Source organism: Hydra viridissima, unplaced genomic scaffold (assembly GCF_058129835.1).
Source record: "Hydra viridissima isolate aposymbiotic clone 2 unplaced genomic scaffold, HvirCarnegie_v1 scaffold_16, whole genome shotgun sequence".
Lineage (NCBI taxonomy): Eukaryota > Metazoa > Cnidaria > Hydrozoa > Anthoathecata > Hydridae > Hydra > Hydra viridissima.
The window spans coordinates 146716-162794 of NW_028324315.1; the positions used below are offsets into that span (position 1 = coordinate 146716).

Sequence of the window (16079 nt, forward strand, 5' to 3'; positions counted from 1 at the left end):
CATAGTTGTAACGTAAATTGTATTGGCTCAGCAGGAAGTATGGAAGTGACTGGTGCCAAGCGTATATTTAGTAGATCTGTCAAAGAATATGGATTGCAATATATTAAATTTTATGGAGATGGTGACAGTAAATTTTATCCAGCTGTGAAATTTACTTATCCTGGTGTTGAAGTTGAAAAGTTAGAATGTGTTGGGCATGTTCAGAAACGAGTTGGGACACGTCTAAGAACATTAAAAAAAAACATGAAAAACCTCTGTGGCCGTGGAAAATTAACAAACAGTCTTATTGATAAGCTTCAGAATTATTATGGGATTGCGGTAAGAAGTAATAAAAACAATCTACAAGGCATGAAGAAGTCCATTCATGCTACACTTTTTCATGTTGCCTCATCAAAGGAAAATAACTGGCATACTCACTGCCCAATTGGTGAAAACAGTTGGTGCAGTTATCAGAAAGATAAAGCAACAGGCAAATCAACATACAAACCAGGTGCAGGACTTCCACTGTCAATTATAAAACATTTAAAACCAATATATGCAGATTTAAGTGAGGAGTCTTTGTTAAGTAAATGTTTGCATGGGCAGACACAAAATCAAAACGAAAGTCTAAATGCAATGATTTGGGTTCGAATACCAAAAACGAAGTTTTTCAGCCTAACACAGTTAAAATTTGGAACATATGATGCTGTAGCAAACTTTAATATTGGTAGAAAAATTTCTATTTTAATTTATAAACAGTTAAACATGACACCTGGAAGATATACATCAAGTTTGTGCGATAGTCAAAATCGAAAACGCATTTATTTAGCTGGATATAAAAATCTAGAGTCTTCCAAGAAGCGGCGAAAGATTCTACGAAGGTTGTCAAAAGCATCAAAGGACAATTTTGAAAACTTAGAAGGAAGTCAGTATGCTCCTGGGTCATTCTGAAACTTGATTTTAAACATAATTTAGTTAAATTTTATATTTTTTGTGAAATTAAAAAATTTTTTTTTCTGTTTTTGTGTTTTTCTCAAAACAAGGTTTTTAAATGCCCCGGCTGTGATAACTTTAGAACCGCTTGGTGTTTAATGATGAAATTTTCAGTAATTGTCCTATTTTATACCTTCTGTGATTTGAACCTCCACTTTTATGAAATACTTCACAGAACACGTTCAACATCTATTTCAGTTGCCTTATTTTGACCAAAATTCATTAAATAACAATTTATTTGCCCCCTTAAATACTAGCTGTCATATTTTTCATAAAATTTTAGGTTCAGATCACAGTTCAAAGTATTAGTTAAAGCGAATTGAAGTATGACAGTTTGAATATATGTAGTTCTTCGGATAAGTTAGCCGGGGCATTAACTGTTTTTTGGTTATTTTTTCAATATTTTCTTGGTTACCATGGCAACAAAACACAATTTTTAAAAATTTTCATTCTGAAATATAAAATTTTAATGTTATATATTGTTTAAAGTCAATTTTACTGTTTGAACATGAGTTTTAACATTTTTGGGGTACTTCCCCCTTAAATATATATTTTTGCAGAAATAGTTACCCTGCACTCAAAATTAACTCAATTACTTTTACAGTTTCAAAATTAATATTTGCCAAACAGTTTTAGCACAGCAGCAAATGAAATCCACAAATAGATGAATTTAAATTATTAGTAGTACAAACAAGTTATTGTTTAATATTTTTTTTATTTGGAGGTCGCAAAATTGCTTTATTTGAGTGCTTTATAGAGTCAGCATAATGTCAAGGATTATTAATATAATAACTTAATCCACAAAAGAGTTTTAGTTTAGTTAAGTTAAGCTGAAATTGAATCAGTGTTTTTTAAAAGGGCTGGTTTGCTCAAAACCCGTTTTTGAGAAAACTAAAAAAAACTCTTTATATCTTTTAATATTAAATATACAGAATTTGTGTAATACATTTTTAAAAAATATATGCAAGAGTAACATCTTAGCACACTTTGATAATTGTTATAACATTTCGTTTGTTAACAATTAATGTATGAAATTTCGAAAATTTGGCCCTTTTAAAAAAAATCAATATTTCGAAATCGAAACTGCTTACATTTTCCGTGTTTTGCGGCTAAAAATACGAATCAGCTGGAGAGTGATTTTTTTAAAAAAAGCGTATTTGAAGCAAACTTGCCTTTTTTAAAAAAATCAAAAACTTTCAGGTGGCTTTATTTGTGTAAGAAGATAAAATTTAAACACATTTTTAACATAAACTGATGAAGCCATCAAAGAAGGACACAAAACACACAAAAAGTGAATTTCAAAAAAAATGTCAAATCAGCCCTTTTAAAAAACACTGATTCAATTGTTTTAGTTTTTTTCACATCTAGCTGGAAAAACACATGTTAAGCACAAAGTTTGAAAGGCATGTTTTTCCAGCATTTTTCTTTCTAAAGCTGAAAATCAATCTGGGATTTGAAATGAGCATGCAAGTAGTTTTTGAGATTGAGAAAATGGACTGCAATTGATATTTAATAAAGTTAGAAATTACTTTAAACTTCAGTTAAAAATTTAATGAATTGTTAACACTAAAAGACTTTTCAATGTCCTAAAATACATCAGGAAGTTGGAAAAATTTAAACTAGGTCAATGTTTTAATAAACTATGCCTCTATCATTGCCAGATGAACTTAATTGTTTCCTGGAAAAAATGTTCTTTCTGCTCAAATCTTAAAAGTTTTTAAAATATAAAATGCCATTTACTCTTTCCGTAATGTATTATAAAACAGAACTAATTACTGTTTTTAATAATGTTCAAATAGAATTATTTAAAGAACACTTTTACTTACATTATTAACCAGCTTTGTTAAGTGAAGTAAAAATCATTCTTAAATCTTTTATTTGTCAGATCATTATTTCTGATCACCTAATTTTACTTTTAATCTAGTTTTATTTACCTCCATATTAACCATGTTTTTAACCATTAACACATGGTCAAATTAGTGGTTACAATTTTTTAATACTCTTTATATATTTCAATCCATTTTTGCCATGTTTAACCAGCTATGTTTAAAACTAACCTGAAAAGTCACAATATACTTGGATATCTGACTTCATTTTTTTGATATATTATTCAGTAAAATGATATATCTTAATCCTATTTTTGATTTTACACCTAGTTAATCATATCAATACATCAACCTAAATTTCTCTCCATCAGATTGACAATTTACAAGTCTTACTGGTAACAATTGCTAAGGTTTGAGTATTTGCTGGAACATTTGATGAAAAGTAGCGCTAACATGAATGTCAACATAGATGACTTTATTCTTTCTACCTGTTTGCTTACATCAAGAAGAAAAATAGGATTAAGTGCTTTAAAATCAGATGGTGTTATGCTTGGATTTGATACAAGTTCAATCATTTTATAAAACTTTGATCTGAATGAAATAGCATCTCCATAAATATGTTCAATTCTTTGATGTGTAAAATTTTTTGTCATAGTCAGCAGTAGGATACTAGTCAACTGCAAGTGACAAATGCTTGTGAAATTTGCTATAACATAGATGGCAGGATTCATAAAGAGTTAATTCTGTCACTGTTTGAAATGATATCTGATTAAAAAAATCAATGGTTCTGTACTGGAATATAACTAGTATGATGGCATTATTACCATTGATGAAACTGTAACAAGAGATGTAGTATTTATACACTTCTGAATTTATTCTTAATATTTTAATGGAAAAAGGTTTATATCCTCTCTTCAGTATGGTGCATGTATCAGTTGATAGAAGTCAAGGATTTCTTAAAGCAATTTATTTTAACAGTGGAGTTAAAAAGGGTTTTATTTCTACTATTGCAGAAGATATTTGTAAAGACAATTGAAATTTGCAGAAGACCTTGAGTAGATTAAATCTAAATGATGTTACTTATCATCTTGCATTTGACTTAAAATGTGCTAACAGCATCTTTGGTTAGTCTTCTCATTCCAGTAAATATGCTTGCTGGTGGTGTGAAGGTGATTGTTCCCTAGAAAATGGTACTCCAAGAATGCTAGGATCTTTTGATCATAAGTACAACTTATTTGTTAAAAATGGGGCAAAGTGATTGTAGATGAAAGATTTTTAAAATAATGTTAGTCCTCGAATCATTGATTTAGATAAAAATGTTGAAGATGAATTTAATCGCTTATTCCAACACCAGAATTATATTTTTTTATGGGGATTGTGACACTATTTGGTAGACTACTTTTAAATCATTGGTCTCTTTTTTCAAATAAAGAACATTGTATCTTGCTTTGAGGTTTTTGTATGATTGGCTCTGGTGGAAACAATGCCACTAAACATCTGGAAAAAGTAGATATTTTAGAAAGAGATGTGTTAACATCTCAAACTAATTTAATACCTATAGTTCATTACATCTTGTCCAAAGGTACACTCTTAACATTCAAAATTTTTGAATGTTAAGAGTGCACCTTTGGACAAGAATTAGGTGGTGATTCTTTTATTCAGTTATTGAAGAGTTTAAAATATCATTTTCATACTCACAGCAGTATGCAAAAATACATTTAAATGCAGAGCTGAAGTTTACCTAGAAAGTGCATATATTTTTCTGCCATATTCTCCCATTTGTGAAATTTAATAGTTATTCTCTGGGATTGTATGTTGAACAAACTGAAGAAGCTTTTCAAAACACTTTTAAACTAAGTTGGTCTCATTATAAACAAAGGATTGGGCATAAAGATTATGCTAAATGATTGAAATCTGCTGCTGCCACTTTTTGCTTAGATAAGATAAAATCTTGTAATATAAATTTAGTTGTGTTATTTTTGTTACATGTATTGTACTTTTTTCTTTAATTAATATTATAAGGAGTTATGGTGTAAAAGGAGTTTAAATCACTTCAAGTTAAGATTTATAAGGTGTAACTATTGTTTTAAGGAGGATAACAAAAGATGTTAATTTAAAAAGTTTTTTTTTTTTAAAAGGAGGCAATATCATAAAGGGGTTAACTTTATCACTTGAAGGGGGTAAATAGGGTAAAAAAGAAGTTGTCATTTCTGATTGACTTAAGATTTGTTTAATAGAATCAAATAACATATCTAATCAGCATTTAAGTATGTAAAAAAAGTAGAGGCTGAAGATAGTTGAATCTAGCGATCTTTTTGGTTTACAGTGTGTATAAAATTTTTTGAACTTAATTTTTAAGTGAATTCTGTAAACAAAAAACTAAATTCATTCTTGTAAAAAAAACTGAAACTCTGGAACTCCAAAACAAGGAATGTTTTTACGCCTACTAAAAAAAAAAAAAAAAAATACTACAATCCATGATTAATGGAACATCCTTTACTTTTTAGAATCATGAAACATCTTTTAGGCATAAACTCAATTAGTTTATAGATTTTTGTGTGTGTGTGACTTCTTGTGGATTCAATAGCTTTATACAGCTCATCACTATTTCTCAAAGGTCTTGTGTTTTACAGTAAGTTCATCTTGATACCATAAATTTTCTATCTGATTGAGATCAGGTGATTGAGCTGGCCACTTCATTACTTTTATTTGATTCTTTTCAAAACATTGTTTAATGAGTTTAAACATGTATTTTAGTTCATTGTCATATTGAAATGTCCATAGAAGAGGTATTCTATCATTAGCATAAGGAATCATCTTTTTCTCAAGAAAGTTATGATAAACAAGTTGATCCATAATGCAATTTCTTCAATGAATTCAACTCCACTTAAAACAACTTTCATCCTTATGTTCTGTTTCTAAAGAACTCCCATAATTAAATTGGTTGATTATTCAACATACAATTAACTTGTTAAAATAGTACTTAGTGGCAATCTTTTTTTTTTTTAACTCCCTCCTAGCTTTCATAAAATAATCCCAAAAAAGCTAAATTGTTTTTTGTTATTATAAAAAACCTTTATTAAAAAAAAAATAATTGTAAGATAGATATATTTAATATTAGAAAGTTCTACTACCAAAGCAGAATAAAACCATGATCTAAAGTCAATATCACTCCTGATAATACAATGTTGACAACAAAAAGTAATATTTTTTTTTTGCTATTAAAATAGAGCAGTTTACAAAGCTGCAAATGTTTTGAAGGACCACAATTTTACATTAAAAGTATAAATACATACAATATAGCATGTTTATTCATTTTTCGATAGTCATATACAAATCTTTTCCTTATATGTAATATTAGCAATTTAATTCCATTAAAAAAATTTTTTTTAGAGCATTTGTTGTGTTCAGTAATTGAAATTGAAAAAATAGAATTTTTTATTTAGTTGCTTATTTTATTTAATACAAACAAAGTTTAATCAACTTTGCTTACTCATTCAAAAAAATATTTTTCAAAAGCAAAAAAAAAAAACAAATTAAAATAAAAATTAAAAAAAAAAAAAATTAAAACTGGCTAATCAAAGAGCATAAATGAACTGTTAAAAAACCAAAAACTGCAAAGATCAAAGCCTAGTTGCCTAAAAAATCAAATTTTGGCTCTTCTAATATTGTAAACTGGGTATTCAAAAATCATAAACTTGGTACCCAATGTAGTTTTAAAGTTGCCTGAAAAATCAAATTTTGGCTCTTCTAATATTGTAAACTGGGTATTCAAAAATCATAAACTTGGTACCCAATGTAGTTTTAAAGCTGCGGCCATCAGTTCTTTTTGAGCTTTTGTACTCATGAGAAAAGCTTGAATTTAAGAATAGGCATTTGGCTTTTCCATTTATAACAAATAATAGCAAAGTTCAAATTTCTTAGTATTCAAACATCTTAGAGTTAGATAAATCAAATTTTCTAAAGTTTGTTAAAGTTTATCTCTATGCATTTAAACTAGTAAATGCTTTTAGTATGACAAGTTATATCTATTCATAAAATAGTATATATTCATTCTTAACTAGTTATTTTTGAAAAAAAAAAAGAAAACTTAATAGATGTGATTTAATAGTAAATCTGAGCAACTTTTGAAAGATTGAAATTAAATAATATGAGATATCACAATTTTGTTTTTGTAATTTTATAGCTTTGTTTGTCTAAATATAAAAGTTATTCAAAATTTGATTCATTTGACTGATTTAGAAATTTGTACTTTATTCTATATAATTATGTACTTAAGTTGTTTTAAAAATAAATTCTTATATTAAAATGTAAGTTCTTAAATTAAATAAGCAGTGAAATAGATAACAATTAAGTTCCTAACAAATGATAAAGCGTCAAAATAGTAATTTTGTTGAGAAAGATGATACAGATTTTTAAGATTTGACCTTTTCTTTTCAATTTTCTCAGTACATACTGGCATCCCAAGTTCTAGAAGTTCTATGAAAGCCACATATACAAAGAATAAAGAAACAGGTTTGATAGTTAAGTTTATCAATTAATGATTTTCTTATCCTAATATCTAATCATGTGCTCCATATTTTATGCTTAAGTTTTTTAAATAATAGTTCATCTATGCATAATTTTATTTTCTTAGTTTAATGTTTGTAATTGAAGATGATGATATTTTTAAAATTTGACATTCTATTTTCAGTTTCCTCATTGGTTAACATCATCCCAAAAGCTGGACCTTCTAAATCATCTATTTATGAAGGAACAGGTTCTTATCTTATCACTTTATCCTTTATGAAATTAAATTATGAAGTACAAGAGCTTTACACTTATAAATTTTATAATACATCAAAAAAAGAATTTTATTGAGAAAGATGATAATGATTTTCAAAGTTTGAGTTTTTTTTTTTCATTTCCTTGATAGACACTGTCATCCCAAATTCTAGAACTTTGAAAACCACATCATTAGCTAAAGAGAAAACAGGTTTGATAATGAACTTTATCAGTTAGAGATGTTCTTGCTCCATACTCTATACTGAAGTTATTGAAAAAATGCTTACTTTTTCATGCACAATTTCATTTTCTTAGTTTAATGTTTGTAATTGAAGATGATGATATTTTTAAAAATTTGACATTCTATTTTCAGTTTTCTCAGTAGACAACATCATTTCAAAAGCTGGACCTTCTAAATCATCTACTGAAGAAGGAACAGGTTTGATTATGAAAGTTGTCACTAATAGATTTTCTTATCTTATCACTTTATTCTTTATGAAGTTAAATTATGAAATTAATAAGATGAAAAAACAAAGAACCGCCAGCTCAAATTCTAAAGCTTCTATGAAAACCACACTTAAAAGGAAACAAGTTTGATTATGAAAGTTTCATTTAAAAATTTTATTCTATACCTAAGTTACACGCTAAAAAAAAAAGGTAGGAATCTCTACCTTTAAAGGTATATCACATATCCTACCCTTTAAGGTAGAAAAATATACCCTACATAATAAGGTATTTTAGTCTACCTTTATTTAAGGTAGAAAAAAACACCTCAAGCTATAACTTACTACCTTAAGCAAGGTAGACAATTTTACCCTTAAAAGGTATATTTATCTACCGTTTTGCCTACCTTCAAAGGTATATCATATATCCTACCATTTAAGGTAGAATATTACTAAGGTATTTTATTATACCCTTATGTATAAGGTATTTTCTTCCACCCTTAAAGGCAGGCTTAGTTTTTTTTATATTTTTTTGCTTTTTGCATATTTTTTTTTTGCTATTGTTAAGATTTAAAAATTTGCAACAACAGTGAAAACAACACATTAAAAAAAAAAAATATTATGATTATAATAATAAGTTTCCAACAATTTGTTCAGCAATCGCTGAACTGGTGGACTGACACGGAACTCACTAAGTCTACAAATATAGTTGGCGAAAAATGTCAATGTTTTTTGTAGTCATGGTTCGAAGGCTATTTCAAAAACCCAATAATAGGCTATCAAGACTTTTAATGCTTCATCGATGGATTGAAAGTTACAAATAACTAAACCATCGACGTAGATTGCTATATGCACATCTTCAAAATGCAGAATATTGGCTTGATTTGAACAAGTGATTGGTGTGCTTAGAGTTAATTCCTAAAAAAATCAGAATTGTCAATTTAAATATTACATTTATATTGACAAAAGTAAAAAAAAGCACTTTAAAAATCGAAAAATCATAAGCCTCATTGAGAATTGTAGCTTCAAAACACTATTGAGACCTTATTTATCACAAGCCATCTTTCACCAAACATGGCGGGCAAACACAACATCAATTCTCTTATCTGTTATGCTAAAAGTATTTATAACTTTTTTACATAAATAAACACAAAATAAATTAAAGATAAACAGATATATTACAAACCTTCAATATTGAAATTCGACTCAGATCCTATGGCAGCTATAATGTTAGTCATCAAGTCATTTTTTTTTGCATTTCTTTTCCCTGACTTGGTCATCTCCAGTATCTTTATAGATCTTTCAGCTGTAAAGAACTGGTTTATTTTACTGGTTCCTTCATTTCCAGTTATGAGATTTGCCTCTTCTAACAGCTACAAAATATAATTATACATATTAAAATTTATCAACTATGAGTTATTCTTACTCCATTTATTTATAAATTCAAGTTAAAACACACCTGTAAACACTGTACACAGCACTGAGTGATTTATTGGTCTTTACTTCTTGAACATGATAATTATGTAAATCTAATGTTCTCAATTGGCATGAAGATTCTGAATGAACTTAAACGAAATCATGCAGTATTGACAAACTCTACCAGATGAGAAGTAAGTAGAAAAACTACCAAAAAAATGAGAGGATAAGTTATCTCCAGAGAATGTAACGATAGTACCATTGATATGTTCAATTTTGCCAAGAATATTTAAATCAAGCCCATCTATCTCAAGCAATTTAATATCATTCCTTAGTTTATTTAAAATTCTATTGTATCGTGAATATGATCAAGGTTTGTGCATAAATGAATTTCAACATTTGCAACTATAAAATAAAAAATTGAAACCTTATGAGTACCCCTTCTGCTTCCAAGTGCATTACAGATTTCTAACTCATCATTATACAAATGTAAACGAATAAAATTGTTGCTATTAACATTTACGGATTTAAAATGTGTACCATCAGAATAATCTCGCACAATGCCATCACTTTTAACTACTTTTAAACAGTTCCTTTCACAACTAGCCCATATATCATCTTTTTGAAGATAGGTTTTCAAAATTTGAAGAATTGGAATATAATAACCAACTTTTTTATTTTTTTAAAGATTTTTTTCATTTTCTATTGCATAAATATTATCATTTGTGTTTGCTACTACAACAGGCAAAGGCAATGTTTCATTGTTTATTACATTGTTAGAACCACCAAGACATTCAGTTACTTGATGAAGTTCATTAGTTTGCACATCAAGTTCTATTGGCAAAATAAACTCAAGGTTATTTAGCATATATAATTTTCTAAGGTGATCAGTTGCAAACAGTTGAGAGACACTGTCATAAATTGAGGAAAATGATAATGATTGATTCAACACAGAGTTGTCATCTGATTCAATATTTAGCGCTTTAAGCCTTTTTCTTGTTAATGATACAATACTGTTTCTGGAACAAATCAAGCAAACATTTAATTTTATTACATATTGAAGAAGCTGTTGAAAGTGGCAGTATGTGTTTTTCGCGCAATTGCAGCTGTGTTACACATAAATTGTTTCCAAAAGATTCTAAAAAATCAGAAAATTCTGTCATTAATTTTTTTGCATTTTCATCCACACTTTCAATAATTGCTATGTTTTCTGCTTCCGTTTCCACAAAATTTTCAACGTTTTCTTCTCTATCTTTAGATAAATTTAGTTTATCGGAAGTTATGGAAACTAGATGAGACTGATGAAATTTTAAAACATGTCATCTATATGTATTAATAGTGTTATAGCAATAAACACAACCATCTAAACTACACGAAAATTTCAGATGTTTTTCATGACCATGCTGCAACATCATGTGATTGAAAAATCACATGATGTTGCAGCATGGTCATGAAAATTTATAGTTTGGTCAAATTTATAGTTTGCGAGCTGCATTCTGGTGACATCTAACGCAAAGGTAGAAAACTCTTCAGGGGTAGAACTTTCTACCATTCTCACTGCTTAAACTTAAGAAACGATTATTCTACCCTAAAAATATTAGTTTCTACCTTCGGGTAGAATAACATACCTCTATTATAGCTTTTTTTTTAGTGTGTATTGATAAAATACTTTGATGCATAATTACATTTTCTTAATTTAATGTTATTCCCGTTGTACATTCCTAACACTTCTTTAATTAAAGTTAATAAAGGACTAATGAATATGATAATAAAATCTTTTTTCAGTTTTCTTAGTGGATACCATCCCAAAAGCTGGATTTTCTAAATCATCTACTAAAGAAGGAACAGGTTTGAATATGAAAGTTTTCACTGATAGATTTTCTTATCTTATCACTTTATCCTTTATGAAATTAAATTGTGAAGTACAAGAATTTTATACCTTACAAATTTTACAGTACATCAAAAAAGGAATTTTATTGAGAAAGATGATAATGATTTTCAAAGTTTGAGTTTTTATTTTTCATTTCCTTAATAGACACTGTCATCCCGAATTCTAGAACTTTGAAAACCACACCATTAGCTAAAGAGAAAACAGGTTTGACAATGAACTTTGTCAGTTAGAGATGTTCTTGCTCCATACTCTATACTGAAGTTATTGAAAAAATGCTTACTTTTTCATGCACAATTTCATTTTCTTAGTTTAATGTTTATAATTGAAGATGATAATTTTTAAAATTTGACATTCTATAATCAGTTTTCTCAGTAGACAACATCATTTCAAAAGCTGGACCTTCTAAATCATCTACTGAAGAAGGAACAGGTTTGATTATGAAAGTTGTCACTAATAGATTTTCTTATCTTATCACTTTATTCTTTATGGAGTTAAATTATGAAATTATTAACATGAAAAAACAAAGAACCGGCATCTCAAATTCTAAAGCTTCTATGAAAACCACACTTAAAAGGAAGCAAGTTTGATTATGAAAGTTTCATTTAAAGATGTTATTCTATACTTATGTTATTGATAAAATACTTTGATGCATAATTACATTTTCTTAACTTAATGTTATTCCCATTGTACATTCCTAACACTTCTTTAATTAAAGTTAATAAAGGAGAAATGAATATGATAATAAAATCTTTTTTCAGTTTTCTTAGTGGACACCATCCCAAAAGCTGGATTTTCTAAATCATCTACTGAAGAAAGAACAGGTTTGATTATGAAAGTTATCACTAATAAATTTTCTTATCTTATCACTTTATCATTTATGAAATTAAATTATGAAGTGCAAGAATTTTAAACCATATAAATTTTAGTAATACATCAAAAAAAGAATTTTATTGAGAAAGATGATAATGATTTTCAAAGTTTGAGTTTTTTTTTTCATTTCCTTGATAGACACTGTCATCCCAAATTCTAGAACTTTGAAAACCACATCATTAGCTAAAGAGAAAACAGGTTTGATAATGAACTTTATCAGTTAGAGATGTTCTTGCTCCATACTCTATACTGAAGTTATTGAAAAAATGCTTACTTTTTCATGCACAATTTCATTTTCTTAGTTTAATGTTTGTAATTGAAGATGATGATATTTTTAAAAATTTGACATTCTATTTTCAGTTTTCTCAGTAGACAACATCATTTCAAAAGCTGGACCTTCTAAATCATCTACTGAAGAAGGAACAGGTTTGATTATGAAAGTTGTCACTAATAGATTTTCTTATCTTATCACTTTATTCTTTATGAAGTTAAATTATGAAATTAATAAGATGAAAAAACAAAGAACCGCCATCTCAAATTCTAAAGCTTCTATGGAAACCACACTTAAAAGGAAGCAAGTTTGATTATGAAAGTTTCATTTAAAGATGTTATTCTATACTTATGTTATTGATAAAATACTTTGATGCATAATTACATTTTCTTAACTTAATGTTATTTCCATTGTACATTCCTAACACTTCTTTAATTAAAGTTAATAAAGGAGAAATGAATATGATAATAAAATCTTTTTTCAGTTTTCTTAGTGGAAACCATCCCAAAAGCTGGACCTTCTAAATCATCTATTGAAGAAAGAACAGGTTTGATTATGAAAGTTATCACTAATAGATTTTCTTATCTTATCACTTTATTATTTATGAAATTAAATTATGAAGTACAAGAGTTTTATACCTTATGAATTTTATAATACAGGTAGAATTCCCTTAAAAACACATACAATCCTTAAACACTACATGTATAAACTTCCAGCTCTGGGTTCCACTAATGTCAATGAGATTGTTAAACAATGATTGAATCAGTATCTCTAAATATTCTAGATGACAAATTAATTAAAAATTTACCTCTTTTATAATTTTAAAATCCTCAAAAAGAGAATGCAAATCAATTTTTCAGTGTTAAAAATGGTTCAATTTATGCATTATGACCTCCTACTGTTTGATAATTTAATTTTAAGTTTGCAATTATCTTATTTCTAGATGTTAGACTTGTTCTAATCCACCAATGTAATATTTACTAATTTAAAAACTCATAAAGATGTTTATTTTGTCTTTTTTTTGCAGTGCTATGGATGTAGTTTTTAAGGGGTCACTAGTTTTAAAATAGGAAATCAAGCTTTTAATACAACAACAATGTATATTTTGAATTATAGGAAATATGAAAAAATGATAAGAAAAGTATAGATTTAATACAGTTTAATAAAAAAAGTATAGATTTAAGTACAGCTTTAATAACAGCAATAAATATTTTTTGGATAACATAAAATGACAAAAAAATATGAATACCATAAATTATTCTGAAAAAGAGACAAGCAATAAACAAACATTTCATCTAAAAAAACGTCTCTGAGTCATTAAGATTTAAAATATTTGAATCAGAATCAAAATAGAGTGTTTTTTGAGGTTACACTTCTTGTTTTCTTAGGAGTAGAAGATTGTAGAGAAACATCATCAGTTTTTTCAATTAGGAGAGCTGCTTGTTCAAATTTATCCTGTTGTATATCATCAACAAGACTATTCTTACTTATACCAACTCTCTTAGCAGCTGCTATGATATTGGCAGCGGATGCCCAATTGTTCCGCATTGTTCCTAGGATATTCATGAACCTTTCTTGATTTATTGTCTGGAAAGAGGAAAAGAGCTCATCTCGCGTGTTATTGTAATATCAATGGGGCTGTTGATTTGGTGCTTGATCTAATAGCTGTGTGACTCCAGTAGTATCAGGCGGAGAAACAAATAAAGTGATTTGCTTTTCACGCAAAAAATTATGAACTTTAAAGTCAAACCACAACAAATGACCATCTGATAGAAGCACAACTGGTCACTCTATACCTTGTTCGGTGAGATGTTTATCAAGTTTCTTATACGCAGCCAATAATGAACAGTTATCTTGCAAACCACTCTCTGTTGTGGAGATGATCAAATTTTTGATGTTACTGACACCAATCTACTGCCTCTGATATTTGATTTTCTTTAGCTCCTATGTCCTTTCTGTAAACTGTTGCTTTAGCTCAAGTTTATGGCTTTGTTTTTGCTCTACTTCTTTTTCTACCAGAAGAAATCTTAAAATTAAACTGCGGTTTTCCCATACTATTATCTTATTTAAACACTTAAAATAAAGAATATACATACTTGATTAGAGATTATGAGCACAAAATGAACAGAAAGATACCAGTTATAGCCATTTTACAATTTTTTAGTTAAAAAAGATTCCTGGCTATTCTAAGTAAGTTTGTGGAGGCATATTTTACCTAATATAATGTAGTAATTAAGGGGAAAATTGTGTAGTTTTTCAGGGACTTTACTAGCTAAAATGCTATTTTTTGTTAGACTTAGTTAGCAAGCCTCTTTATATATCATACTGTGCTAATTTCTGATATAAAAAGAAAAAAAATTTAGAACTTTCAGAAATTTTTCATCCATATAAATACAATTATGTTCCTTGTAGTTTTTAAGGGGAATCTTTGAAAAAATCAGAAATTTTACTCCGCTAATTCTCACTAAATATGGCAAAAAAAGGATAAAGACTTTCAGGGAAGAAAAGCCCTAAAATAAGTATTTTAAAATCCCCCAAAAAAAAGTTCAAATAGTTGACCTGTAAAAAATGTACTCCATTTTAAAAATTTGCGTAGTTTTTAAGGGAATTCTACCTGTACATCAAATAAGGAATTTTATTGAGAAAGATGATAATGATTTTCAAAGTTTGAGTTTTTATTTTTCATTTCATTGATAGACACTGTCATCCCAAATTCTAGAACTTTGAAAACCACACCATTAGCTAAAGAGAAAACAGGTTTGATAATGAGCTTTGTCAGTTAGAGATGTTCTTGCTCCATACTCTATACTGAAGTTATTGAAAAAATGCTTACTTTTTCATGCACAATTTCATTTTCTTAGTTTAATGTTTGTAATTGAAGATGATGATATTTTTAAAATTTGACATTCTATTTTCAGTTTCCTCATTGGTTAACATCATCCCAAAAGCTGGACCTTCTAAATCATCTATTTATGAAGGAACAGGTTCTTATCTTATCACTTTATCCTTTATGAAATTAAATTATGAAGTACAAGAGCTTTACACTTATAAATTTTATAATACATCAAAAAAAGAATTTTATTGAGAAAGATGATAATGATTTTCAAAGTTTGAGTTTTTTTTTTTCATTTCCTTGATAGACACTGTCATCCCAAATTCTAGAACTTTGAAAACCACATCATTAGCTAAAGAGAAAACAGGTTTGATAATGAACTTTATCAGTTAGAGATGTTCTTGCTCCATACTCTATACTGAAGTTATTGAAAAAATGCTTACTTTTTCATGCACAATTTCATTTTCTTAGTTTAATGTTTGTAATTGAAGATGATGATATTTTTAAAATTTGACATTCTATTTTCAGTTTCCTCATTGGTTAACATCATCCCAAAAGCTGGACCTTCTAAATCATCTATTTATGAAGGAACAGGTTCTTATCTTATCACTTTATCCTTTATGAAATTAAATTATGAAGTACAAGAGCTTTACACTTATAAATTTTATAATACATCAAAAAAAGAATTTTATTGAGAAAGATGATAATGATTTTCAAAGTTTGAGTTTTTTTTTTTCATTTCCTTGATAGACACTGTCATCCCAAATTCTAGAACTTTGAAAACCACATCATT

At 27.9% G+C, this 16079-nt stretch overlaps 1 protein-coding gene and 2 pseudogenes across 1 annotated transcript in view; 2 read left to right on the plus strand and 1 right to left on the minus strand.

The window, feature by feature from the left end:
• Positions 1-16079, plus strand: part of LOC149877145 (uncharacterized) — a 40361-nt gene that overhangs the window by 6356 nt on the left and 17926 nt on the right. Inside the window, exons 3-13 of the mRNA XM_090074266.1 lie at positions 7248-7313; positions 7492-7557; positions 7714-7773; positions 7936-8001; positions 11457-11516; positions 11676-11741; positions 12071-12133; positions 12321-12380; positions 12543-12608; positions 12938-13000; positions 15151-15210. Of these exons, the coding sequence (XP_089930392.1) occupies positions 7248-7313; positions 7492-7557; positions 7714-7773; positions 7936-8001; positions 11457-11516; positions 11676-11741; positions 12071-12133; positions 12321-12380; positions 12543-12608; positions 12938-13000; positions 15151-15210 (696 nt within the window). The remainder of the gene's footprint in view (positions 1-7247; positions 7314-7491; positions 7558-7713; positions 7774-7935; positions 8002-11456; positions 11517-11675; positions 11742-12070; positions 12134-12320; positions 12381-12542; positions 12609-12937; positions 13001-15150; positions 15211-16079) is intronic.
• LOC149877146 (uncharacterized) lies at positions 3252-4807 on the plus strand (annotated as a pseudogene).
• On the minus strand, positions 8609-10973 carry LOC149877147 (uncharacterized; annotated as a pseudogene).